At 59.7% G+C, this 26,797-nt stretch overlaps 1 protein-coding gene across 1 annotated transcript in view; it reads left to right on the forward strand.

The window, feature by feature from the left end:
- The first annotated feature begins 23,717 nt into the window (after positions 1–23,717).
- Positions 23,718–26,797, forward strand: part of SV2B (synaptic vesicle glycoprotein 2B) — a 55,458-nt gene continuing 52,378 nt past the window's right edge. The window contains exon 1 of the mRNA XM_062204534.1: positions 23,718–24,413. Within this exon, the coding sequence (XP_062060518.1) occupies positions 23,891–24,413 (523 nt within the window). The 5' untranslated portion in view covers positions 23,718–23,890. The remainder of the gene's footprint in view (positions 24,414–26,797) is intronic.

Here is a 26,797-nt window from a genome sequence, read left to right on the forward strand (position 1 = left end):
GGGTCACACGTCCCTGTCACTCAGGCTGACCACCACTGACGGGCCACACGTCCCTGTCACCCAGGCTGACCACACTGAGGGGCCACACGTCCCTGTCACCCAGGCCGACCACCACCACTGACGGGCCACACGTCCCTGTCACCCAGGCTGACCACACTGAGGGGCCACACGTCCCTGTCACCCAGGCCGACCACACTGACGGGCCACACGTCCCTGTCACCCAGGCTGACCACACTGAGGGGCCACACGTCCCTGTCACCCAGGCTGACCACCACACTGAGGGGCCACACGTCCCTGTCACCCAGGCTGACCACACTGACGGGCCACACGTCCCTGTCACCCAGGCCGACCACCACCACTGAAGGGCCACACGTCCCTGTCACCCAGGCTGACCACCACTGACGGGCCACATGTCCCTGTCACCCAGGCTGATCACCACACTGAGGGGCCACACGTCCCTGTCACCCGGGCTGACCACCACTGACGGGCCACACGTCCCTGTCACCCAGGCTGACCACACTGACGGGCCACACGTCCCTGTCACCCAGGCTGACCACCACTGACGGGCCACACGTCCCTGTCACCCAGGCTGACCACACTGAGGGGCCACACATCCCTGTCACCCAGGCTGACCACACTGAGGGGCCACACGTCCCTGTCACCCAGGCTGACCACACTGAGGGGCCACACGTCCCTGTCACCCAGGCCGACCACCACCACTGATGGGCCACACGTCCCTGTCACCCAGGCTGACCACCACACTGAGGGGCCACACGTCCCTGTCACCCAGGCTGACCACCACTGACGGGCCACATGTCCCTGTCACCCAGGCTGACCACCACAGTGAAGGACCACACGTCCCTGTCATGCCAGACTGACCACACTGAGGGGCCACACGTCCCTGTCACCCAGGCTGACCACACTGACGGGCCACACGTCCCTGTCACCCAGGCCGACCACCACCACTGAGGGGCCACACGTCCCTGTCACCCAGGCCGACCACCACCACTGACGGGCCACACGTCCCTGTCACCCATGCTGACCACACTGACGGGCCACACATCCCTGTCACCCAGGCCGACCACCACACTGAAGGACCACACGTCCCTGTCACCCAGGCCGACCACCACACTGAGGGGCCACACATCCCTGTCACCCATGCTGACCACACTGACGGGCCACACGTCCCTGTCACCCAGGCTGACCACACTAACGGGCCACACGTCCCTGTCACCCAGGCTGACCACCACTGACGGGCCACACGTCCCTGTCACCCAGGCTGACCACACTGACGGGCCACACGTCCCTGTCACCCAGGCTGACCACACTGACGGGCCACACGTCCCTGTCACCCAGGCTGACCACACTGACGGGCCACACGTCCCTGTCACCCAGGCTGACCACACTGAGGGGCCACACGTCCCTGTCACCCAGGCTGACCACCACTGAAGGGCCACACGTCCCTGTCACCCAGGCCGACCACCACACTGAAGGACCACACGTCCCTGTCACCCAGGCCGACCACCACACTGAGGGGCCACACATCCGTCACCCAGGCTGACCACACTGACGGGCCACACGTCCCTGTCACCCAGGCTGACCACACTGACGGGCCACACGTCCCTGTCACCCAGGCTGACCACCACACTGAGGGGCCACACGTCCCTGTCACCCAGGCTGACCACCACACTGAGGGGCCACACGTCCCTGTCACCCAGGCTGACCACCACACTGAGGGGCCACACGTCCCTGTCACCCAGGCCACCCTCCACCTGCTGGCTCAGGGCCTCTGTTTCCTTATCTGAACAATGGGCTGATGACGCCAGAGGATGCTGCAAAGCGCTCCACACTCGTGACGACTCAGCAAGAGCGCCGACCCGGCCGTGGCTGGCACCGCGTCCCAGGTGCGGGCGACCTGCCGGGTCCCTTTTCCCTGAGCGTCTTCCCGGGGTCTCTGAGGGACACTGTGGGTGCCTTCTGTTGCCCAAGTTTCTCCTGCACCTGTGTCCTCCCACGGCTGTCAGCCGCCCCCTCTTGGTCTCGCACAGTGCTCCTCACGACTCAGCCGTCGCCCAGAGCCACGTGCTTGGTGTGTCCCTGGCACACGGCTCGTCCGTCCGCTCTTGACCGCGCTCTGCAGAATCCCAGCAGCCAGTGCGATCTCCCTTCATCTCCTCAGATGCTGCTTAAACTCTGCGGCAGAGCGTCGCCACGGCTCTCTCGAGAGTTTCCAGACGTTTTGCGTAAGAGAATCTACACGTATTCCTGGTCGGTTAGTGTCAGTGATGAAATGACTGTGGATCCACTTTAAGTGGATAAAAGTGTCTTCCATTTTGAAAGAGATGATGTTGGAAATCACCCCCTTGATTATCGATTAAAGGACATTTAAGAAAAAAATTAACTTCAACATATTAACTTCAACATCAAAGCGATTTTGGTTCTGAATCCGCCAGGTGTGCGGTGCACCTGTCTCTCCCGTGTTTGCGTCTGTTTGGGGTTTGCAGGCCCAGGTTCTCCTGACCTGAAGCGGGTGAAGTTTTGCTTGCTTCTGTGGAAGTTGTCACTGTTCTCTGTGCCACGTCTCCAGAAAGCAGGGCTTGTGGCGACTTTAGGAGAGGCTGTTTCTCCCCAGCAGGGCCGGCAGAGGGGAGCGCAGTGGGGGTACTCCCAGCCCCTCCCCCGTAGGTCAGTGTTTTTCTGTGTTTCCTGGGACAACAGGTGAACTCGCTGAGCAGGAGCCGTGGCGGGCTGGTGATGAGGATGATGGTGGCTACCACTGTCATTCACATGTTTTATGTAAATGAACTCAGTGATGCGGGCTAAGTTTATTTCTCTGTGTTTAGCTGTAAGAGGAAAATGATTGTAAAACACAGTGGATTAGTATTGTGAAAGAGCATCATAGATGGAGTGGGACAGAGCTGGTTTCCAAGTTCAGCTCCACAAAGGACCAGCTGTGTGTCGTCCAGTGGGTTGCTGGGCCTCTGGGAGGTTCAGGTTTCTGATGTTTAAGGGAAGGCAGTCACACCTGCCTGCGGGTAGAACGACCTGTAGAGACGGGAGAAGGTCCCAGGCACTTAGTGAACTTTAAAGGTAAGAGAATGTTCCAGTCTGTCTTAGGTGGTGCACGTCAGCCAAGCAGACAAGAGACTCACTCTTCTATTTCCAGGACTTGTTTGTTTTGTTAAATCACATGTTTTCTGGCACTGGAAGCAGAGGACTGAACACGCCCTGTTCTTACAAGCAGGCTGGAAGTTTTGAGTCACGAACATGGCATATTTTAAGAAAAACTGACAGGCATTACCATTCCCGAGGCAGCCCCCACTGCATTGCAGAACTACTGGCATTGCACCTTGTTGGCATATTGCTGGAGGGGAATAGCTTATCTGTGGGCTGCTTGAGGAAATATTTCTCCGTATTTGCAAGTGGAGTCGCCTTTCTCCTTCCTCAATAGATTTATTGCCTTGATAAAATGAATTCGCTAAGGCTCTTAAATGTTTCTCAGTAAGAGATGAATTTCAGAGTCTTCCATTGAATCAGTAATTTTCTGCTTGACTGTGGAGTAGGGACATTGTGACCGGATTGCAAAGTAGCCATGGCAAACAGCGGCGGAGGGACCCTGTCCAGAGTGCTGAAACTGCCGCTGCTCGGGCCGGCGGCCCTGGGCTGCTTTCCCGGAGGCTCCTTGTTACAGTGTGGAGTCCAACCTGCTGCCATTCTTGAGCCAACTGAGCTCCCCGTGCCTTGCAGGAGAGCATCTTCCAGGCCTCTCGGGAAACCTTTGAGTCTCTTGCTTTGACGTTTTCTCTTAAGGTGACCCATGAGTTTTTGTCCTTGTGAACGTAAGTTGCGTTAGTTTTGTGGAGTGTATGTTACCACTAATTGAATAACTTTCTGTATTTATGTCCCAGGGTGCAGGCTTGGGATGTGTGGCTTTCCACATGCAGTGTTTGTTCTAAGCAGGGCGATTTGGTGCTTGGGCTTCTGAAGGAGAACCGAGCCATGGAATTGCAAGTTCTACTGGCTTTGAGTCACTAATTTGGGTTTAATTAGAATGATGAATAAGAATCTTATGTTTATAAAATACCTAAAACCATATTCCCAAGAAATTTGGGAGTAAAAGCTGAGCTTATTGTATTAAGATTATATATTAGCTTCCACTTAATTTTTTGTCTTATGTTATCAATATTTTCCTACCCTCACTTTATTTTAACCACAACTTTTTAAAAGATTTATTTATTTATTTGAAAGTCAGAGTTACACAGAGAGAAAGGAGAGGCAGAGAGAGAGAGAGAGCGAGAGCGAGAGCACGAGGTTTGCCATCTGCTGGTTCACTCCCCAGATGGCTGCCATGGCCGGAGCTGCACCGATCCAAAGCCAGGAGCCAGGAGCTTCTTCCAGGTCTCCCACATGGGTGCAGGGGCCCACACTTGGGCCATCTTCCACTCCTTTCCCAGGCCACAGCAGAGAGCTGGATCGGAAGAGGAGCAGCCGGGACTAGAACTGACACCCATATGGGATGCTGGTGCTTCAGGCCAGGGCGTTAACCCACGGTGCCACAGCGCCGGCCCCAACTGCAATTTTTAAAAGAGATTTATTTTATTTATTTGAAAGCATCATAGAGAGAGGTCGAGCTCTGTTCTAGAAAAGAATCCTGCAGAGCCAGTTCAGAGAGAACGCCCCTACCCTGGGGAGAGCATTAAGTTGTTGATCGGATACCAAGTCCTCAGCCTGCCCTTAGCAAGCACCTTGTTAAGACTATTTAGCAAAGAATTTCCTGCTACCACTGATATCGCACCGCGATCACCCGACGACCCCTGGCCGTAACTCCAGGCTGTCCTCGCTGCGTCTGCAGTGGAGGTGGGCGCTGCGTCCGTCTCCCTCTCCGGCCCACCCTGCCGTTGGTCTCCAGGGCAAATCTTCCCTCCCATGGCTTCCGCGCTCGCTTATTTCAAGGCTCCCTCCCTCCCACAGGCAGTGTTTTGTCGAACATTTTCCAGAGAATAATCTGATAATGTTATTTTTCAATCACTCCGTTTGACTTTTGACATTAATTACAGTTATTGTTACATTAGGGCTTATTACTCTCTTTTCAAAAATTTGCATGCCTTTTAACCATCTTTTTTCTGTCTCTTCCTGTTTCTCCTGGATGTGTTGATTTTTATTTTACAGATTGTATGGTTTTGTTTTTCTGGTGGTTGCCTTAGGCTATTCTAATCACACTTCCACCAATGGAAATGCATTCTGATGCCCCCACCACCTGTGGGTCTGGTCCTCTCCCGCCCACTGCTTTCTTAGTGTTAATCTTAAGCTCTAATTTTCCATACATATTTTTGGTAAAGATTTATTTATTTATTTATTTGAAAGATAAAGTGATAAAGAGAGGGAGAGACAGAAAGAGAGAGGGAGAGAGATCTTCTGTCTGCTGGTTCACTCCTCAAATGACCACAACAGCTAGAGCTGGGCCAATCTGAAGTCAGGAGCCAGGAGCTTCTTTCAGGTCTCCCACTGTGTGTGCAGGGGCCCAGGCACTTGGTCCGTTTTCTGCTGCTTTCCCAGGTGCATTAGCAGGGGGTTGGATTGGAAGTGGAGCAGCTGGGACTCGAACTCGTGCCCATATGAGATGTGGTGTCACAGGTGGCAGCTTAACCCACTACACTGCAGCACCAGTTCCTAAAAAAGGTCCATTCTTTCTCTCTCTATTTCTTTCTTTCTTTGACTTATTTATTTGTTTGAAAGGCAGAGTTACAGAGAGGCAGAGGCAGAGAGAGAGAGGTCTTCCAACCACTGGTTCACACCCCAAATGGCTGCAAGGCTGGAGCTGGGCTGATCCGAAGCCAGGGGCCAGGAGCTCCTTCTGGACCTCCCATGTGGGCGCAGAGGCCCAAGCACCTGGGCCATCTTCCACTGCCCTCCCAGGCACATTAGCAGGGAGCTGGATTGGAAGTGGGGCAGCTGGAACTTAAGCTGGCGCCCATGTGGGATGCCGGCACTGCAGGTGGTGGCTTTAACATGCGATGCCACAGCGCTGCTCCCAAGGGCTTTTCAAAGTGAGCCTTTTTGTAGAAATCTCTGCTGGAACAATAGCAGACATCTTTTATTTCCTCCCACATGGTGTTGGAAGCCTGGCCTACGTGAAGTTCCAGGCCTCCTGTGCCTCCTCTTCCTCCTGTAGCCTTTTGAAACACGAGGCAGCGTTTCTAGGTTGAGGTCAGGCTTGGACGTGACCTTTGGCCCCCGCGAGCTCCCACATCCTCATCTGTGAACTGCGATGACAAGGGGCACGAGTGGCGCCGTGGAGGAGAAAATATCGTGTTGCCGTCGTGTTTACGGGCAGTAGAAGAATCTCCGAGCTGCCGTGATCCGGCTTTAACATTTGTGACAAAATTCTTTCCTTTCCAGGAAGACGGGGAAGAGAAGGAGAGAGCAGGCAGTGGCGGGGTCGGGGACGTCAGCTCGCCAGGACCTTCCACGTGTGCTGTTTACCTGAGCGGCAGGGCTGCCTCTCGCGGGAAGAGCTTGTCTGGTGACGCAAGAGTGGCCCCTGGAAAAGGCGCGGGTGATGGGCACACACATCTGGTCTCAGCCCAGCCGTGGGTGCAGAGGGGAGACATGTGCCCCACCCTGTGGTGTCGGGGCATCAAACCCGCGCTGGCACCGCGGGGCCGTTAGACTTCTCCTCCTTCTGTGGTGGCAGTGTGGGTGTCGTGGGGGTCGTGGGCTGCTCCTCCGTGCCTGTGTGAGCCAGGAGACCCTGTCCCAGGGCACTGGCCAGCGCAGGGCAGAGCTGTGTAGGCGACACCAAGGGCAGCTTTGATTTAAAGGAGCAGAATTTCGGTTCAGCAGAAATGCAGGATGGGCAGTGGAGCGGGGGCGGGGGCTCTAGCTCGCTGACGAGGGGGTGGGGGACAGAGTGATGGGCACAGCGTGAGAGCCGGGGCTACTCCCTCAGCTCTGCCTGGCAAAGGTGTGACCTGGAGCCAGCTCACCCAAACCTGGGGCCTCACGAGCCTCTCCGTCTTTTTGGTAAAGTTGGGATCGCGCTGTGGGCAGCTGGCGGTGTTTCTGAGCAATGCTGCCTGTGAGCATCCCTGTCGGTGGCTTGGGTGGACATGGACACGCCCTCTTCTTGAGTAAGTGCCCAGGAGTGCGTTTGCAAAGCCAGAGATACACACAGATTTCACTTAACTGGTCCTGTCTCTAGAATGTTCTGGAAAATTCTAGAAATGAATTCTTGATGAATTCAGAAATTCTGTTGAAACAACTTAGGGCTCTGGAGAACTGACAAGGAGTCATCCACCCAGGAGCCACTGGAGTTGTGGGCACAGAGGGGGGATTGCTCTCCTTGGAAAAGCTCACTGTCGTGGAGGGAGGCAGGGTCTTTGGGTTCAGGTCCTGACGCCACCCATCCTCCGGGCTGTACGCTTCTCTGTGGGTAGATCACGGAGGTGGCTCATCTGCCCCAGGCCTTGTGACGAGCTTTGACCACAGAGGTGTGCGTGTCAGTGGCCTGTGTCCGGGTGGCCATGGCTTCAAGGCAGCACACCCCTGCCACTCTGTGGTCCTCTGTGTGGTAATTGGCAGTGTTGGAGGTCGAGGCTGCTTGTGCCGCTGGCTGGGGTCTTGGCATGCAGACGGCATGGAGCCGGCCGTGGGAGACTCACAGTGGACACGCCCAGTGTGTGGGAGAGATGCGTGTTTGTTGTTTGATGACGTCTGCAGGCGAGGTGTAGGACGTGTCCCTCAATCAGGCTGGGCACACAAGATGGGGGGGACCCTGGCCTGTACAGGGGAGCCCGGAGGGAACGGCGGCAGGACTCCAGGATCGTGTCTCCGTGTAACCCTGGCCCACCCAGACTGGGTTTCAGGAGGGCTCAGCCGCGGGGCCGTGAGCCCTGGGGGCTGCTCCCCGGGCCAGGCACAGTCCCCTGTGGCTGTGTACGTGCGTTTGAAGTGTGAAGCGGCACACTCGGAAGTGTTAAAGTGTGTTTTCTGTCTTATATATCACTTTCTTTAACCAGGCCAGCAACCCAGGGTGAGCCTCAACACATCTTAGGTGCAGGGTTTCTGGGAGATGATCCAACCGTTACTGCCCCGTCGCTCCCTGGGGAAGGGTGTGGGTGGCCCTGAGGTTTCCAGGGGCAGGTGCAGGCTGGGATGCCCTGCTCTGGGTCCACATGGTCAGGGGCCAGGTCTTGGTGGAGATGATGGGGGTTTGGTCTTCCTACCCTGGGTCCCCTCCTGCTACTGCCACGGCAGATGCTGGGACCTTTAGCCTCCTGGGGCCGAGTGCATCTTTGGGGAATCCCAGCTGTGGGCGGTTCTGGGCGTGGTGTTGCTGATAGGGTTGGAGCAGGACATGGGCAGTAGGAGCTGAGGGGAGCCGTCAAGGGATTGGGGTGCTGGGGGAGTGGAGGGTAAGCTGGACATGGGACAGACGTCTGGTGGAATGGGCTTTGGGGCAGGGGCTTGGCAGGATGTTCTGGGCTGACGGCTGCTGCTTTTAGGCCGGCGTGAGGAGGGGGAAGCGACTTCGCACGCATCACTGCCGGACGGTGCCGCAGCAGATTTGTCCACTTCTTGGTACTGCAACAAAGTCCCCCGGAAACCCTTGGAGAAGAGGCTTATGGAGCTCACAGTTGGAGGCTGGAGGTGCGAGACTGGGCAGCCTTGTGTGTTTGGCCTCTGGTGGGCGTCATGGTGGGGGAGGGTTTACCATGCCAGATGAGAGAGCCAGGGGCCAGGCTGGCTGGGCCACGCCCTCTGGGGAGAACTCACCGTGCTTACTGAGAACAGCGTGGGTCCCTTCCCAGGCAGGGCCCCGGTGACCTCCCACCAGGCCCTCTGGTGGTCCCACCCGGGACCGAGGGCCACAGTCCAGCAGTGGCCTTCACATGGCCACGCCGAGGGCCACAGTCCAGCAGTGGCCTCCACATGGCCACGCCAAGGGCCACAGTCCAGCAGTGGCCTTCACAGGGCCACTCCAAGGGCCACAGTCCAGCAGTGGCCTCCACAGGGCCACGCTGAGGGCCACAGTCCAGCAGTGGCCTCCACATGGCCACGCCGAGGGCCACAGTCCAGCAGTGGCCTCCACAGGGCTACACCTAGGGCCACGCCTCCTCATGGTAACCGTTGGGTAACACTCTCAGCCGTCTTCCCTGCCCTGGAAGGCTGCCAGCCCCAAGGCTCGGTGGGCGTCCCTCAGGGGCTACCCGAGCTGGGCTGCAGGCCGAGGCTGTGCCGGGGAAGGCTGGCGGCAGAGGCTTTGGGCATCTGCTGCCGCTGGCTAAGACTCCACATTGTGCACCTGCAGTGCGTTGCGCAGTCCAGGGTGCGCTCTGACCCTGCGGGGTGCGGATGCCATTCTGATGGCCGTCCTGACAGCGGCTGTGCTGCTCCCCGGGAGGGGCGGGCTTTGCTCTCTGCCTGGTGTTTTGGGTCATGTCACTGCCACGACAGAGCTGCTCTGCCGGGATCAAGCTTCTGATCCCGAGACGCTGTTTGTCCAGCAGAACCTTCAAGGACAGCCAGAGACAGCTCAGCGGGGCCACGCGGCCTGGAGCCTGGTCCAGCTGCGTTGGAGGAGGGCGAATGCTGTGCCCCCGTTGACCTCTGTGTGGGCACACTTGCCTGGGGCATCAGGGGTGTCTGCTGGGGCCACCGAGCGACAGCTGCCCTGCACGGGCATCACGGGGTCGTGCGCAGTGCTGGCTGCCCAGGTCCAGCTCAGCAAGGACAGGTGTGTGCGAGGGTCACATGGCCATACCGTGAATTCCGCAGTGTCAGGGCCGAGGATTGACAGCTGTCGCAGGACAACCCTCTGTGTTTGCTTTTGCCGCATATTGGCTGTGTTCTCGCAGAGTGGACGTCCTGTTCCCTCTGTCTGGAACCTTCCCCCACCCTCTCCACTGCCTCTTCTGTCTGGCTGCCTCCCCTCTGCCTTCAGACTCAAGCTCAGGTTTCACCTCTGGGAAGCAAATCTTCCAGGTCAGCGACTCGCCTGTCCTGGTCGGCATGGGTCTCGTTCCCGCCAGCTGGGGGCCTCGTCTGGGTTTTCAGGGCTGTGGTGGCGCTTCCTGCACAGGAGCACTGACAGGCACCTCCTGTGGATCCACTCACCGAGGCCTCCGCCTCCCGTGGGGCGAGTGCCAACGGCTCCCCCGCGCTCCAGGAGGGAATGGAAGTGGACGCAGCGTGGCGCCGAGCTGATGCTGGGCAGCCTGGCTGTCAGCAGTGCGCTCACGGGACACACGTGTAGACCTGGCACCTGCTGTCACTCCTGACCGCGCACCAAAGTCAGGGGCGTCCAGAGGAGGGGCAGGCCCCCGAGCACTCTCTCAGTGCAGCTTGCAGGGCGGATGTCCTGATGCGAGGGCCCCTTGTCTAGACGCGTCCTGTCCGGGCCGGGGAGCCTGCAGCACCAGGAGGGAGTGTGTGGCTGGGACAAGGGCGGCCGCTGACGCTAAAGGATTGGACATCGAACTGTAGCCGCTTTCCAGAAAGCATCCTGGTGCCGGGCGTCTGAGAGGGAGGCAGGAAGAGGCGTGTGTGGGAGGTGCCCGGGTCAGGAGCCGAGCACCCAGGGAGGTTCCTCCTCTCCGGTCCCTGACAGCGGCCCCAGCAGCCTCTGAGGCATCACCAGGGAGGTGGCTCCTCTGGTCTGTGCAGACGGAGGGCCAGTGGCTGGGGAGCTGTGCACCAAACCTGTTTGGGAGGTCAGTGTCGTTGCGGGAGAAGTGATTTCTGCCCCTCGCCCTGCAGAGCTGCTGCCCGAGGCCCCGTCACAAAGGACAGGCCAACGAGAGAGAGAGAGAGAACATACATTTCTTCCACCTCAGCTCTGTGCCACACGGAGACAGAGGCTCAGGGCTCTGGGGCGACGCGTGGGTTTCACAGACAGTCGGGCAGAAGTGTGATTGGCAGGTGAAAGGGTGGGGTCTGACGACAGTGGCCGGCTGGGAGGGACTGTGGGGGGCCCGGCTGTGAGATGTCTCTGCGCCAGGCACAGGCTGGGACCCCCCCATCCCAGGGGGGCCTTGGGGAGAAGGGAGGGAGCATGAGCTTCCTGGGGCTCACAGCTGTGTCGGGAGAAGAGGCAGGAGTCAGGGAGCCCTCCCGGGATCTGCTGTTCCCTCCATGTCCTCGGTGCGCTGTTCTGGGGTGGTATTTCTGGAACCCCATCCCCGTCAGCAGCGTGTCCTGGGTTGGGGGCCTAGAGGGACCTGCTGGGGATTCCCCAGGAGAGGAAACTTGTGGTGTTTGAGCCCAGACAGCAGGCCCTGCCCGAGTCTGAACTCCCGTGTCCACTGCACCTGCGCCTGCACCGTGTGCACAGCGGCGGGCGAGTGCCCCTCTCCTCCCGGGGCTGCGGCGGGGTCAGCGCTGTGTGGAGATGACGGCGAGGAACAGCAGCACGGCGCTGCTGGTTTCCGGGGTGACAGGTGCTCCAGGTCACTGTGCTGATGACAGCCTCACACTCACAGGACACGGCAAGATGACGCGTGTGGGTCTCCAGGCTCCCGATGACAGCAGCAGGCAGCTCTGCGGGCGGCCCCGGGGGAGGGCCGGCGTGGGAGTGTCCGTGGGGATGCGCCATCTGCTTCCGGGGGCTGTGGAGGAGCCCACGAGAACATTCCTGCCAATCCTCTCCAGAGTCGTCTTCCCCTCCCCGAGCATGGCAGCCCGCCAGGCAAGGCCGCTCAGGAACCGGAGGCCACGAGATGCCTCTTTAAAAACGCGGTGTTCTTCCGTGGCCAGCCCAGCGGCTCCCTCGCGCCACCTGCCCTTTCTCCACCCGCGGCTCCGGGCAGCAATGTTAGGGTCCCTTGCAGTGTCCAGTGCGGTCTCAGGGAGGCTGCTGTCTGGGGGTCCCCACGCTGGCCTCAGCCGGGCGGGAGTTCCACCTTGTGTTTGTTTTTCTGTTGGAGCTGCCTGCCCGTTACACACCCACCGGGGCTACGCCTGCTGCCTGGGGTGGGGGGACCCCTGGTCTCCCCGGGACACTGCGGCAGGGCTGCTGGGCGGGGCTGTGGCTGAGCTCCCTGGAGATGCCAGCCTCGTGTGAAACCATCCCTGGCCACACACTGACGGCTCACCTGAGCTGTGGGAGGAGGCGTGCTGAGAACTCTGCCTCCCAGTGGCGAGTGGATCGGCCTCTGTAAGGGTGTGGCCGAGTCCCTAGGTTGCTAGAGGCAGCGCGTGTAGACCTGGGTTTGAATCCAGCTCTGCCTGTCTCCAGGCTCGTGACCTCAGTCACACCTCCTGGCACCTTGAGATCTCAGGGTCTGAACCCCCTCTCAGGTCTCACGGAGGATGGGGTGGGAGTGGGCACTGGGAGCTCCCGAGCATCTCTGTCCCCCAGGGGGGCACAGCTAGGTGTTTGTTTTCCAGTCACCACCCTTGCCCATTGGCACAGCTGAATTAGGGCCGGGGATGGCGAGAAGGGGGCTTCATTATAGAGAAGCCGAACCCTGGAGAGTGGGGTGTGGGGCAGGGAGGGCTGTCAGGTGGAGACGGGCGAGTGAGGGATCCTTTCAGGGAAATGTGTGAGGCTGGGGGAAGGCCGTGAGGCCTCTTCCAATGGCTTCCCTCCCGGAAATGAGGATTCTCAAGGCCAGGAGAGCTGCCAGCTGCAGGGGCCCGGGAGCCCCGCCCAAGCAGGAGCGGGTGGACAGGCCCCAGCCCACAGGTGCTCACCTGGCCACCCAGGGACAGGGCTCCCCAGGGCTGGGTGAGTGCACGGTGGGATGTAGCAGGGAGCAGGTCAGTCTCAGGGAAGAACGCAGAGGAGTCGAGAACGGAGCAGGGAGGAGGCGGCAGGGGCCTTAGCCGCACTCGGACCTGTGCGTGGGGTGATCTGGGAAGGTCCTGGAGCCCCCTCCCCCACACCCAGCGTCCCCATGGCTGGCCCGCTCCCAGGGTTCCTCCCCCTCCACAGCCCGCACGGCTCTGGTCCGTGGGAAGGGCCGGGTTTTCAGCCGGTGCCCCCAACCGGGGCAGCCCCTCTGGGCGACTCCTTTTACACCCAAAGGTTCCAAGCAAGGTGGTGAGGGAAGCCCAGTGTTCCTAGGCTTAGTAAGATCCGTGCTCAGGACACGACTCCGTGAAGCAGGGCTTGCCCAGTGTCCCGGGGGTCCCCAGCACGGCCGCAGCACCGGCGAGCCCTCTAAGCCCCGTGGTGTGAGGGGCTGCCAGGGAGGGAGCAGAGGAAGCCAGAGCTGGCATGGGTGTCGTCCGCCAAGGGACTTCAGGCCAGAGCAAGGACTGGTTGGATGCTCCTGGGGCAGGTGAGGGCCGATGGCCTCGGGGAGACCCAAGTGAGAGGTGGAGGGAGCGGGGCTTGTGTCCAGACCTTGCTTCTCTCAGGACTTAAAGGGTCAGCGGGCAGAGCCTGGTGGCCACAGGAGCAGGAAGCCATGAGGGCTGGGTTCCCGCAGGTGCGCTGGCTGCCGGCCGGGGTGGCCTGCAGGGTCCTTCCCGGCTGGGTCTGAGCTCTCTGGCTGCTACTTTTCAGCAAAGCCTTCAGCCAGAACTGTCTGTGAGCCAGCTGTTTTGGGATGAAAGCAGGTGTCCCAGGAACCCAGCAGGTGAGGACAGCCCCCTGTCGCTACGTGCTCTGCAGCGCGGCCGGGGTGCAGCCGGCTCGGGCCAGTGCCCGCCGCGTGCTCTGCAGCGCGGCCGGGGTGCAGCCGGCTCGGGCCAGTGCCCGCCGCGTGCTCTGCAGCGCGGCCGGGGTGCAGCCGGCTCGGGCCAGTGCCCGCCGCATGCTCTGCAGCGCGGCCGGGGTGCAGCCGGCTCGGGCCAGTGCCCACCATGTGCTCTGCAGCTTTGTGAGAGTATTAGCTCGTTTAATTTTACAGTAACCCGGGGAGTGGGAACCCATGTCCCCTGCCCCCTCCCCCCGCTGAAGCAACCGAAGCTGGAGGCTCAGCGCCTGTGTGGTGCCCGGAGCTGGGCTCCGCAAACACAGGTGCGGCCAGAACCCACGCGGTCACACTCACCGCTTACGGCACTCACTCCGTGGCCGCCTCCAACTTCGCCCTCAGAGAAGTCAAATCCGGGTGGGGCTGGGAGCCGCCCGTCACCAGTCCTTGTTAGGGCTCCCATCGTGATTCTGGGGGTCACTGTTGATGCCTGGCTGCCGAGTCGCCGGCTGTCCCCAGTGTCTCTCTCGATCCTGCTGCCCCCAGAGCATCTCTTGCCGTCTCCCAGGCTGCCGAGTCCCCGGCTGTCCCCAGTGTCTCTCTCGTTCCCGCTGCCCCCAGAGCAGCCCTTGCTGTCTCCCAGGCTGCCGAGTCCCCGGCTGTCCCCAGTGTCTCTCTCGATCCTGCTGCCCCAGAGCATCTCTTGCCGTCTCCCAGGCTGCCGAGTCCCCGGCTGTCCCCAGTGTCTCTCTCGATCCTGCTGCCCCCAGAGCAGCCCTTGCCGTCTCCCAGGCTGCCGAGTCCCCGGCTGTCCCCAGTGTCTCTCTCGATCCTGCTGCCCCCAGAGCATCTCTTGCCGTCTCCCAGGCTGCCGAGTCCCCGGCTGTCCCCAGTGTCTCTCTCGATCCTGCTGCCCCCAGAGCATCTCTTGCCGTCTCCCAGGCTGCCGAGTCCCCGGCTGTCCCCAGTGTCTCTCTCGTTCCCGCTGCCCTGAGAGCAGCCCTTGCCGTCTCCCGGGCTCCCGAGTCCTGGCTCAGTGGCAGGGACTGTCCGGGTTCCCGGGCAATGGCAGCTGGGCTTTCCCCGGAGGCACCAGGGGACCATCGGCTGCCGCCTGCGGTAAGAAGCCTTGGCCAGAGGTTCTTGACTAGAGCGAGCCCGAGACTTGCCCACGGAGCTTGCTGGGAAGGTGGATTTCTGGCGCCTTCTGTTGAGCGGGTTTGGAGTGGAGCCCAAGAGCTGCGTGGAACTTCCCCAGGGCTTTAACTCCACACTGAGAGACACGGATCCGGGTTCAGGACACGGAGGCGCGGAGGGCGAGTGGGTGGCATCGTAGTGGTCGTCTCCCGTGGCTGTGAGCTGGCTTACTTCTGTGGGCACTGTCAGTACAACGACGTGAATTACCTCACGTCTCCACTAATAAACAAGAGCCGTTGTCAGCAGTGACAGGAAGGTGACTCAGCATGACTCAGCAGTGATAGGATGGTGACTCAGCATGACTCAGCAGTGATAGGATGGTGACTCAGCAGTGACAGAGCAGTGACTCAGCAGTGACAGCAGTGACTCAGCAGTGACTCAGCAATGATAGGATGGTGACTCAGCAGTGACAGAGCAGTGACTCAGCAGTGACAGGAAGGTGACTCAGCAGTGACTCAGCAATGATAGGATGGTGACTCAGCAGTGACAGAGCAGTGACTCAGCAGTGACAGGAAGGTGACTCAGCAGTGACTCAGCAGTGATAGGATGGTGACTCAGCAGTGACAGAGCAGTGACTCAGCAGTGACAGCAGTGACTCAGCAGTGACTCAGCAGTGATGGGATGGTGACTCAGCAGTGATGGTGAGAATGGTGATATTGTGACAGTGAGGTGATGTCAACAGTGATAGGATGGTGATGTCAGCAGTGACAGTGAGGGTGGTGACTCAGCAGTGATAGGATGGTGACTCAGCAGTGACAGAGCAGTGACTCAGCAAGATAGGATGGTGAGGATGGTGACACAGTGATGGTGAGGATGGTGACACGGTGATGGAGAGGATGGTGACAGCAGTGATGGTGAGGGTGGTGACTCGGCAGTGATGGTGAGGGTGGTGACTCGGCAGTGATGGAGCAGTGGCTCAGCAGTGATAGGATAGTGAGGATGGTGACACGGTGATGGTGAGGATGGTGACACGGTGATGGTGAGGATGGTGACATGGTGATGGTGAGGGTGGTGACACGGTGATGGTGAGGATGGTGACACGGTGATGGTGAGGGTGGTGACACGGTGATGGTGAGGATGGTGACACGGTGACGGTGAGGGTGGTGACTCAGCAGTGACGGTGAGGGTGGTGACAGCAGTGACGGTGAGGGTGGTGACACGGTGATGGTGAGGATGGTAACACGGTGATGGTGAGGGTGGTGACTCGGCAGTGATGGTGAGGGTGGTGACTCAGCAGTGACGGTGAGGGTGGTGACTCGGCAGTGACGGTGAGGGTGGTGACTCGGCAGTGATGGTGAGGGTGGTGACAGCAGTGATGGAGAGGGTGGTGACTCGGCAGTGACGGTGATGGTGATACCGTGACAGTGAGGTGACCTCAGTGACAGGACGGTGACTCGGCAGTCAGTACTCAGCAGTACTGACACTCTAGGTACGAGGTGGGTCTCAGTAGAGTGTAGACTCCAGATGCAGCACCCAGGAGCACTCAGAACATCCTGGAAGCCTTCTCTTCCCAGAGTCCCTGCGCTGCACCCACACCCACCCAGGACCCCAGGCACCTGCCTGCCTTGTGTCCACCCAGGTGCTGCACATCTCAGCACTGTCCCCCTCTGCACTCGTGTTCCGCCGTACTGACGCGGTCGGTCCACGCGGGTGGGTGGGCGTTTGTGCACAGTGTTGCTGCCGACTCGTGTGTGCAGGTTCTTGCGTGAGCGTCTGCCTTTTTTCTCTTGGGTGGACCCTAAGGGTGGAATTGCGGTGATTGGTTAGAGTGTGTTTAATGTTTTAGGAACCTGCAGTCGGTCTCCCAAAGTCCCTGACCCGTTACAGCAGCAGTGTCTGAGGGTCCCTGTTCATGGCATGCTGGTCGACAGGTGCTGTTGTGTGTGGATTGGTCACGGCTGCTGTAGCCCTCTGTGTGATGTCTCACGGTGGCGGGAAGCAGCCTCTCGCTCAGGGCTTTGCATGGCCCTGCACACACCGTATGCACCGTGAGCACCACAGGGAATGGGGAATGCGCTGTCTCCCTCGCTTACTTGCCCCTGGGATTCTCTCCCTCTCTGTCTCTCTCAGATTTATTTATTTGAAAGGCAGAGTTACAGAGAGAGGGAGAGACAGAGAGAGGTCTTCCATCTACTGGTTCACTCCCCCAGATAGCTGCATTTGGAGCTGGGCTGATCTGAAGCCAGGAGCCAGGAGCTTCCTCTGGGTCTCCCACGTGGGTGCAGGGGCCCAAGGACCTGGGCCATCTTCTACTGCTTTCCCAGGCCATAGCAGAGAGCTGGATCAGAAGTGGAATGGCTGGATGGGAAGTGGAGCAGTTGGGACTCGAACTGGCGTCCACGTGGGATACTGGTGCCCCAGGTGGAGGCTTAGCCCAGTGTGCCACAGTGTGGGCCCCTCTTTGTTTCCCTGAAGTGAGCGTATCAAAGTCCTGGTGTTCCGCATCGTGCATTGGGGAAGCACTGGCAGGGTTTCATTATCAACTACTGTTCACTGTGTTCTCGGTGACGTTTAATTGGGCACAGGGGTTCCCTGCAGTGAGTTTGATCCAAATACCCTGGGTGCAGAGGTTAATAGGTCGTGTGCATCTACGGAGGACACGTGGACCCACCCTGGGACACGTTGGTGGGTACGTGTGCTCATGAGCATCCAGTGTCAGTTTGCTTTTCTCTGTACTTGGTTCTCAGCGCAGCCCAGGTGCCCCAGATCTCAGGGGGAGCAAGGCTGGGCTCCGGCTGCTCTACTGTCAGTGCTGAGTGAGAGGACTCAGCCCTCAGCGAGACGACTCAGCGAGACGACTCAGCACTCAGCGAGATGACTCGGTACTCAGTGAGACGACAGTACTCAGTGAGAGGACTCAGCACAACTCGGTACTCAGTGAGATGACTCAGCACTCAGCGAGATGACTCAGCACTCAGTGAGATGACTCAGCACTGAGAGGACCGAGCACTCAGTGAGATGACTCGGTACTCAGCGAGATGACTCAGCACTCAGCGAGATGACTCAGCATTGAGAGGACTCAGCACTCAGTGAGACGACAGTACTCAGTGAGAGGACTCAGCGAGACGACTCAGCACTCAGCGAGATGACTCAGCACTCAGTGAGATGACTCAGCACTGAGAGGACCGAGCACTCAGTGAGATGACTCGGTACTCAGTGAGATGACTCAGCACTGAGAGGACCGAGCACTCAGTGAGACGACAGTACTCAGTGAGAGGACTCAGCACAACTCAGCACTCAGCGAGACGACTCAGCACTCAGTGAGATGACTCAGCACTCAGCGAGATGACTCAGCACTGAGAGGACTCAGCACTCAGTGAGACGACAGTACTCAGTGAGGGACTCAGCGAGACGACTCGGTACTCAGTGAGACGACAGTACTCAGTGAGAGGACTCAGCACAACTCAGCACTCAGCGAGACGACTCAGCACTCAGTGAGATGACTCAGCACTCAGCGAGATGACTCAGCACTGAGAGGACTCAGCACTCAGTGAGACGACAGTACTCAGTGAGAGGACTCAGCGAGACGACTCGGTACTCAGTGAGAGGACTCAGCACTCAGCGAGATGACTCGGTACTCGGTGAGATGACTCAGCACTCAGTAAGACGACTCAGTACTCAGTAAGACGACTCAGTACTCAGATGAGTTAGTACTCAGTGAGAGGACTCAGTACTCAGTGAGATGACTCAGCATTGAGAGGACTCAGCACTCAGTGAGACAACAGTACTCAGATGACTCAGTGCTCAGTGAGGACTCAGTACTCAGTGAGATGACTCAGCACTCAGAAGACTCAGTGAGATCACAGTCAGTACTCAGTGAGACGACTCAGCACTCAGTGAGATGACTCAGTACTAAGTGAGACAACAGTGCTCAGTGAGAGGACTCAGTACTCAGTGAGATGACTCAGCACTCAGTGAGACAACAGTGCTCAGTGAGATGACTCAATACTCAGTGAGACGACTCAGTACTCAGATGAGTCAGTGCTCAGTGAGATGACTCAGCACTCAGTGAGAGGACTCAGTACTCAGATGAGTCAGTGCTCAGTGAGATGACTCAGCACTCAGTGAGATGACTCAGCACTCAGTGAGACAACAGTGCTCAGTGAGAGGACTCAGCACTCAGTGAGACGACAGTACTCAGATGACTCAGTGCTCAGTGAGGACTCAGTGCTCAGCGAGATGACTCAGCACTCAGCGAGACGACTCAGTACTCAGATGAGTCAGTGCTCAGTGAGGACTCAGTGCTCAGTGAGATGACTCAGCACTCAGTGAGATGACTCAGTACTAAGTGAGACAACAGTACTCAGTGAGAGGACTCAGTACTCAGATGAGTCAGTGCTCAGTGAGATGACTCAGCACTCAGTGAGACAACAGTACTCAGATGAGTCAGTGCTCAGTGAGAGGACTCAGTACTGAGACAACAGTACTCAGTGAGAGGACTCAGTACTCAGTGAGATGACTCAGCACTCAGTGAGAGGACTCAGCACTGTTGGACAACAGTGGTAATCAGCTCAGATCCACGTGGCTCATGTCTTGCCAGGCACCGCGCCACGCCCTCTTCACGCGTGCGCTTGGTGAGTCCACAGTGTGGCTGGGACACAGGATCTGTTGTTACAGACACAGCTGAGGACGCCAAGGGCAGAGTGCTTGATAGCTGCACCCAGGTGCTCGGCCGGGGTAGAGTCAGGACTGAGCACGGGACCCCTGACACCAGGTCTCTGTCGTGTGTCCCCACCACAGCGAGATAGCTCAGCCTGCAGACAGGATCGCTCGTCTGAATCACCTGGCCAGTGCAGGCTGCTGGGAAGGTTCGCAGCCGAGATGGCCTCCGGAGAGTCGTCACCCTCCCACCTGGTGGGAGAGGCGCCCCTGCCCTCCTGGGGGTCCCCCGTGTCCTTCCTTCCAGTCCCATGGCCACACCTCACCTCTGTACTCTTAGCAAGCAGGTGTGCACACTCACACATGAACTTGCACACGTGCACACACCCACGTAACTCACACATTTGTGCATGCAAACACATGTACACACCCACACATGCACACATGTATACATACCCACACATGCACTGTGCACATGCCCACACATTCACGTTTGTCCATGTACATGTGCACACCCACACATGTGCACATGTATATACACCCACACATGCACACACATGTTTGTGAATGCACACATGTGTACACACCCACACATGCACCATGCACATGCCCACACATTCACGTTTGTCCATGTACGTGTACACACCCACACATGTGTACACACCCACACATGCACCGTGCACATGCCCACACATTCACGTTTGTCCATGTACGTGTATATGCACACGCACTCAACTACACACCCGCACATGTTTACACACCTACACACTCACATTTTTGCACACTTGTGTGCACACCCACACATGCACACATGCAGTGCATACAGACACAGGTTAGTGAATGCACACAGGTGCACACACCCACACATGCACACACATGCACACACCTACACACCACACACGTGTACATACCCACACACTCACACGGTTGTGCACACACCCACACATGCTCACATGCAGGCCTCTCCCTGGATTCCCTGTCTCTAGGTTTTCTCGTAAGAACCAGGACGCACGTCCCCCGGGAGCTCTTCTCGGCTCCTTGCTTGCACGCGTGGCTGCTGGGGCACCTGAGCAGTGTTGCCAGGCTCTCCCTGCTCACAGGCAGTCCCCGTCCTGAGCAGGGCCTCCACCCTGTGCGAGGCCCGTGACGCCTCTCTCTCAGACCGGCTGCACACACAGCAGAGCCGGGGCCACCTCCAGGCTGTCCCTGTTCTCTGGCCTGCAGTGCCCTCCCACCATTGCTGGCTTCTCCCAGGAGCCCTCTCCTGCCCACGTGCGGCCCCTCCCTGTGGGATGCTGACTCAGCAGATCTTGGGGACCCTCTGCCCTGGAGAGCCCTGGAGAGCCAGCGGCCTGAGACTCGGGCCACCTCTGCCTCCGTCAGCCTCAGCCTTGTTCCCGTCCATCAGGTGGATGGCAGTCGGGCCTCACCAGGTTGCCGTGCGAGTTACCAGAGAGAGCAGGTGATGAGCTTAGCCCTCGGCCTGCACCAGGCCACACGGCCAGGACAAGCGACAGCCGCGTCAGTCACGGTGAAGGTGGTCATTTCTCGCTGCCGGCCGTGCCTTGCTGTTGCAGTGTGACTTTCTCACGGGGGCAGCCTCCTGGGGGTCAGGTCAGCTGGGCCTGACGCTCTGAGTTCCCGGACACCGTCCCTGAGGATGGTGGACAAGCCCCAGCCTGGGGTCAGGGCCCATGCCAGCCCGGCCTGTGCCGCCAGCTCGGTGCCCCGACTCCTCCCCTGGGTCCCCAGCATCCGGCTAGAGCAGCGCGGCTGGCCAGGCCCCAGTCCTGACTCTGAGCCCATCCTCGCACATTCTTTATCTCAGCCCTCGGTTCTGGCTCAGTGACACAGACGGTAGCCCCGTTTTGGGGCCGGCTCCGTGTGCGAGTGAGGGGTGGGCATGCAATGCTCACCTGGGCTCAGCTGGCCCGTGGTCTGTGGTGGTCTGGTCCCTGCTGTTCAGGCCATCAGCTCAGGCGTGTGTGTTGGTTCCCCGGGGCCTTTGCAGGGCCTGCACACTGGGTGACCCTCACTGGAGCCTGCTCAGTTATGGAGCTGGCCGGTCTGACCTACAGGAGCCAGTGGGCTGGGCCGTCCTGGGCCAGTGCGGGCTCCATGACAGGCCTGCCCGTGGCCGATGGCCTCAGGCCTTTCCTGGTTTGTAGAGGGGCCCGCGGGCATCTTCACGCTGTCTCCCTCTGCGCACGTCGGTCCCGTGTCTGAATTCGCCGTTTTCACGAGGTTGCAGCCACATTGAGCCAACGCCCCCCACCCCACGGTGGCTCCTTGGTGGAATTCATCTGCTGCTCTCCACAAAGCCAGCCAGGAGCCTGGGCCCAGGCGCTCTGGGAGTCGCCAGTCCTCGTGCGAGCCGGGGAGGCCCAGGCGCTCTGGGAGTCGCCAGTCCTCGTGCGAGCTGGGGAGGCCCTGGGGCCCTGGAGTGGGGACGGCAGACTGGGCACGTGGCGTCCCCCTCTCAGCCCCCTGCAGCTCTCGTGCTGTTCAGGACCTCTGGTCCTCCCGGCCCCTGAGTGGACGCAGTAAACACATTTAGAAGGTCCGTCTCCTATGTGTACCTACTGAGGACGTGGAAAGATCTGGAAGGGTGGACTGGGAGTCGTCCTTGGTAAGAATCTGTTGCTGGCCCCTAAAGCTCTTTATTTATAAAGATTCATGGAGGGTGAGCCAACTGCAAAGGAAGACCTTTCTCTCTGTCTCTCTCTCTCATTGTCCACTCTGCCTGTCAAAAAAAAAAAAAAAGATTTATTAGAAAGGCAGAGTGAGAGAGAGAGAGAGAGAGACAGAGAGAGAGAGAGAGAGAGGGAGAGAGATCTTCCATCTGCTGGTTCACTTCCTAGATGGCCACAACAACCAGGCTGGGCCGGGTTGAAGCCAGGAGCCTGGAACTCCATCCGGGTCTCCCACAGGGGTTCACAGACACTTGGGCCATCTTCCACTGCTTTTCCGGGTGCATTAGCAGGGAGCTACGTTGGAAGTGGAGCCGCTGGGACTTGAACCGGTGCTCACATGGGATGCTGGCATCACAGGCAGCAGCTTTACCCACTGCACCACAGCACAGCACTGGCCCCTCCTGTGGCTGTTTCACAGTGTGCCAGCCCCTGGACCCCTCCCTGTGCTGCGTTCCCAGGCCCCTCCCACTCTGAAGGCTTGCGTCTCCAGGAAGCTCCCCGAGCCCCCGTGGTTGTGGCTCACCCCGTGTTTGAGAGCGGCTGCTGTCTCCTCCCACCTCGTGTTGCTGGAGTCCATGCAGGGCTGAGAGCGAGGGGCGCGTCAGGCGCAGGTGTGTGGCCACGGGCCCAGGGATGGCCGTGCGCAGAGGGAGGGGTCCCGCAGCTGAGGCGAGGACCAGCGTGCTGGACGTGGGAAGGGTAGTGGTGTTCAGTTGCTGGGGGCGGCTGGGGGCAGCTGCAGGCTGTGTTTGTTGGCAGGTGAGCGTGTGTGGCCCCTGGGGCAGCAGGTGCAGGTGGGGCTGTGGGAGGGCTCAGTCACTCAGCTCCCCGCCCCTCGTGTTTCTGTCGTTCCAACATGACCTCTGCACAGCACGGGGCTGGAAGGAGCGGCTTCGCGTGAGCTCCAGCTCCGGGACCGTGGTCAGCCTGCTAAGCCCTCCTGAGCCCCGCTCTCGTCTGTAAGACAAAGGTGCAGATGTTCTCCTTGTTTCTTCTCCTGTTGCGAGAGCTGGGGGCGAGGCTGTGACTCGCTCACCTGTGGGGTCCACGGCCGGCGTCGTTGGGTGGAGGCCCCCAACTTCGTGAGACCTGAGGTCCTGGGAGGCAGGGTGGGGCCTCAGTCCATGGGGCTTGGAGGTCGGCACAGGACTTGGGGCTTGGACTGGGACAAAGGGCAGGGTCACGGCGACAGTGAGGCTGGAGAAGCGCTTGCCACGCAAGCCACGCCCGGTCCCGAGCACTTTGTGCAGAAGCCAGGGAGTTCAGTACTGCCGCTGTGCTCGGAAAACTGAGGCCCAGAAAGAGGCGTGCGTCGGGCAGAACTGGGACTCAGATCCAAGCCTGCTGGCTGGGCCCTCAGCCCCCTCCCTGTCCTTGTCATCCGAACACAGGGTCCGGCGGCCTTGGTCTTCCTCGTGCACACTGTGGGTGTCATCGGGGTGCGTGCCGGCATGCAGCCTCTGAGATGTTCTTCCCTTTCTCCTCTCTCCGCCCAGGGTGGCGTCTTCAGCAGCAGAGCGCACCTGGCCACACGGCAGCGGCCACGCTGTGCCGGCCGCTCGTCAGGGAAAGCAGCGGGCCCGTTTCTGAGCAGCCTCTGGGTCGCCGGGGGCTCCCGACCAGACTTCTGCAGCCTCGGGCGCCCAAGGCCACGTGGGTTGTCTTTGCCTGGACCTGCTGGCGGTGGCAGACAAAGGGAGCGAGCCGGAGTGACGGTCACCCCAGAAGTCGCATGCGCGTACTCCACGCTTCGAGCCCGCCATGGATGATGGGTACCGAAACAGCCCGAACCTCTACCACGGAGCGAGGGACATAGCTGGCGAGGCGGCCAGGCAGTCCTGGAACCAAGGCATGGAGGGCTCCAGTTACCAGGACGGCTACGAGGGCTACTACCGCGGCAATGAGTCGAACCCGGAAGAAGACGCCCAGAGTGACGTCACCGAGGGCCATGACGAGGACGACGAGATCTACGAGGGCGAGTACCAGGGCATCCCCCACCCGGACGACGCCAAGGCCAAGCAGGCTAAGATGGCGCCCGCCATGGGGGACAGCCTCCGGGGCCGGGCGGACCTGCTGGCCGAGAGGATGGAAGACGAGGAGCAGTTGGCCCACCAGTACGAGACCATCATTGATGAGTGCGGCCACGGGCGCTTCCAGTGGACCCTCTTTTTCGTCTTGGGCTTGGCCCTCATGGCCGACGGGGTGGAGGTGTTTGTGGTGAGCTTTGCCCTGCCCAGCGCAGAGAAGGACATGTGTCTATCCAGCTCGAAGAAGGGCATGCTGGGTAAGTGGAAGCTTCCGGCGATCATGCTCTGGGTGGCGTGGCCGTGGTCACTGACACGGAGAGGGGAGGGGAGGTACAGATGTGTGGCACCTGCCACTGCTGGGCGCCCTGCATTTGCTGTTAAGTGTTTCTGTCTCGGGAAATCGACTGGCCCAGGTTCTGAAGTCGTGAAGCCTGGGTCCCTGTCTTCGATCTCAGGTCACATCTCAATACTCCTGTCTGCTCGTAGTTTCTCGTTAAACCACCTCCGTGTCCGGAGGACGCCACACTGGGGAGTGGCGGGCCTTCCTTTCTGCACCTTGCCAGAGCCCAGCAGCCTCTGCCCTGGTTCCTCGGGTCTGTGTTAGTGGCCGAGGGACCCTGAGCCGGGGGCATGAGCGCCCAGGGAGCTCCTGCCGGCTGTGGGAACCAAGCTGGGAAGCGCAGGTGACAGGCGGATCCTGCTGGAGAGAGGAGTAGCACTCAGAGCCCGGCGTCAGGGGCGAGATGAGTGGGGGGGTGGCGCCGCGCGCAGCAGGTGCACCACGGGGGCGGGGCACGGCTCCTCTGGGTCCCCTGGGCTCCTGAAACCACGCCCACTCTCCAAGTGCAGAGACCTTGCAGCGGGTTGGTCAGCAAGCACGCAGGTGTTGGGCGCTCACTCTGGCTCGGGGGCTCCTCAAGGGGCTCCGGGGCTCAGCATCTGTGGATTCCTCGGTGTCTGTTCTTGTCTGTGGATTCCTCGGTGTCTGTTCTTGTCTGTGCCCCGGAACCTGGGGACAGGAGAGCCCGGCCTCTCTAATGATCGACATGCAGCAGACAGCAGGGGCCTGTGTAGTCACCGTGAGACCCTGGGGGCTCCTTGGAGAGTTCTGGGCCCAGTACTGGCTTCAGAGCAGGCAGACACCTCCTCAGAGGCCCAGAGCAGAGCGGCAGCCGCGGCAGGCAGGCAGGCCCGCACGGCCTCTCTCACAGCCGCTCACCTCTGCTGCTGTGGCACACGAGCAGCCACAGACGGTGGAAGCGCTGGCCGTGCCTGTGTTCCAATAAAACTTTATTTACAGCAGCAGGCCACGGTGAGTCAGCACGGTGACCCTGCAGAGTCGCTGGGATGTAAAATAAAGAAAACGCCTGCGGAAAGAGTTAGACATTGTCAGACTTGTGCTGACCCAGGGGCCGTTTGGAACGATCAGAACCGTGTCAGTCGCCCTTCATGGAGCCAGAGTCAGTGGAGCGCACGCGACAGGAACCACTTGAGAAGCAAGGGTGTGGCTCCGAGTTTCCCAGCTCCAGCCGGGTTTTTGTAAAGTTTAAAAATATATGTGGTAAAAAATTCTGCTAGCTGCCTTTCCTTTTGAATATCTATTTAAACAAATATTAGATTTCAGAAAGGTTTTAAACAAACACAAATCCCCAAGTGGAAACAACAAGGCACCTGCCCGGATCTGGGTGTTCCCTAGGCGTGCGTTTGTTTTGTGGTGTCCCCACGAGCTGCGGGTGGCCGTGAGTGCGCACCTGCCCGGTCGGTAATGACTGCACCCCTGCCAGCCCCTGGCGAATGCCGTGAGCTGTGCCAAGAGCCCACCGCTCTGTTCTGCCTGCAGCATCTGCCAGGGAGACCGCGCCGTGCCTCAGCCTGGCGAGGGGGGCAGACCCCCTGCACGGACATGGACTCCCAGCGCACGTGGGACCGCTGCGGCCCAGGCAGCATTGTGTGTACATGGAGGGCGATGGGCCACCGGAGGTCTCGGAGGCCAGATCTGGGGAGCACCATGGGGTCAGGCACACGGGGAAATGGATCCGCACACTTCCAGCTGGGCCGCCCCACACAGTGCCAGGCAGGCTGTGGCTCCAGCCTGTGGGCGCCCTGCTATGCCGCTCTGCCTTCCTATCCTGCGTGGTCTGTGGAAAGAGCTCCCACTGTGGCTCAGGCCTCTGCCCATGTCACCGGGTACCGGAGATGTCTCAGAACTCCACAGACGGCTTCTCACGGAAAGCGAGCATGGTGCGGTGCGCAGTGGGGCAGCGGGTGATGTCCTTCATGGGCTAGGGGCCTGGGCAAGTCGTGACTGGGACTCAGTTTCCCATCTGTGGAGTGAGGAGGGGGAGGACCCACGGAGGCTGGGCTGGAGGCAAAGCCAGCCCTCAGGGCCTCCCGGCGACTGCTGGCTCCTGGCGTGCTCCTTGCTGGCCTCTTCCATGAGCTACAGTCAAAGCCAGGTGCTGGAGCCGTGTGGTGCCAGCCTCGCTCTGCCAGTCCTCAGCAGGGCGGCTTCGGCAGTTACTCCACTTGGCTGGGCCTTGGCTTTCTCACCTGCGTGGCACAGAAGACCATGACATCTGACCCCGGGGGTTTGTGGGGACTGAGTGAGTACAGTGAGCTTGGCTAAACCAGTGCCTGCAGG

Source organism: Lepus europaeus, chromosome 11, assembly GCF_033115175.1.
Source record: "Lepus europaeus isolate LE1 chromosome 11, mLepTim1.pri, whole genome shotgun sequence".
Taxonomy (NCBI): Eukaryota; Metazoa; Chordata; class Mammalia; order Lagomorpha; family Leporidae; genus Lepus; species Lepus europaeus.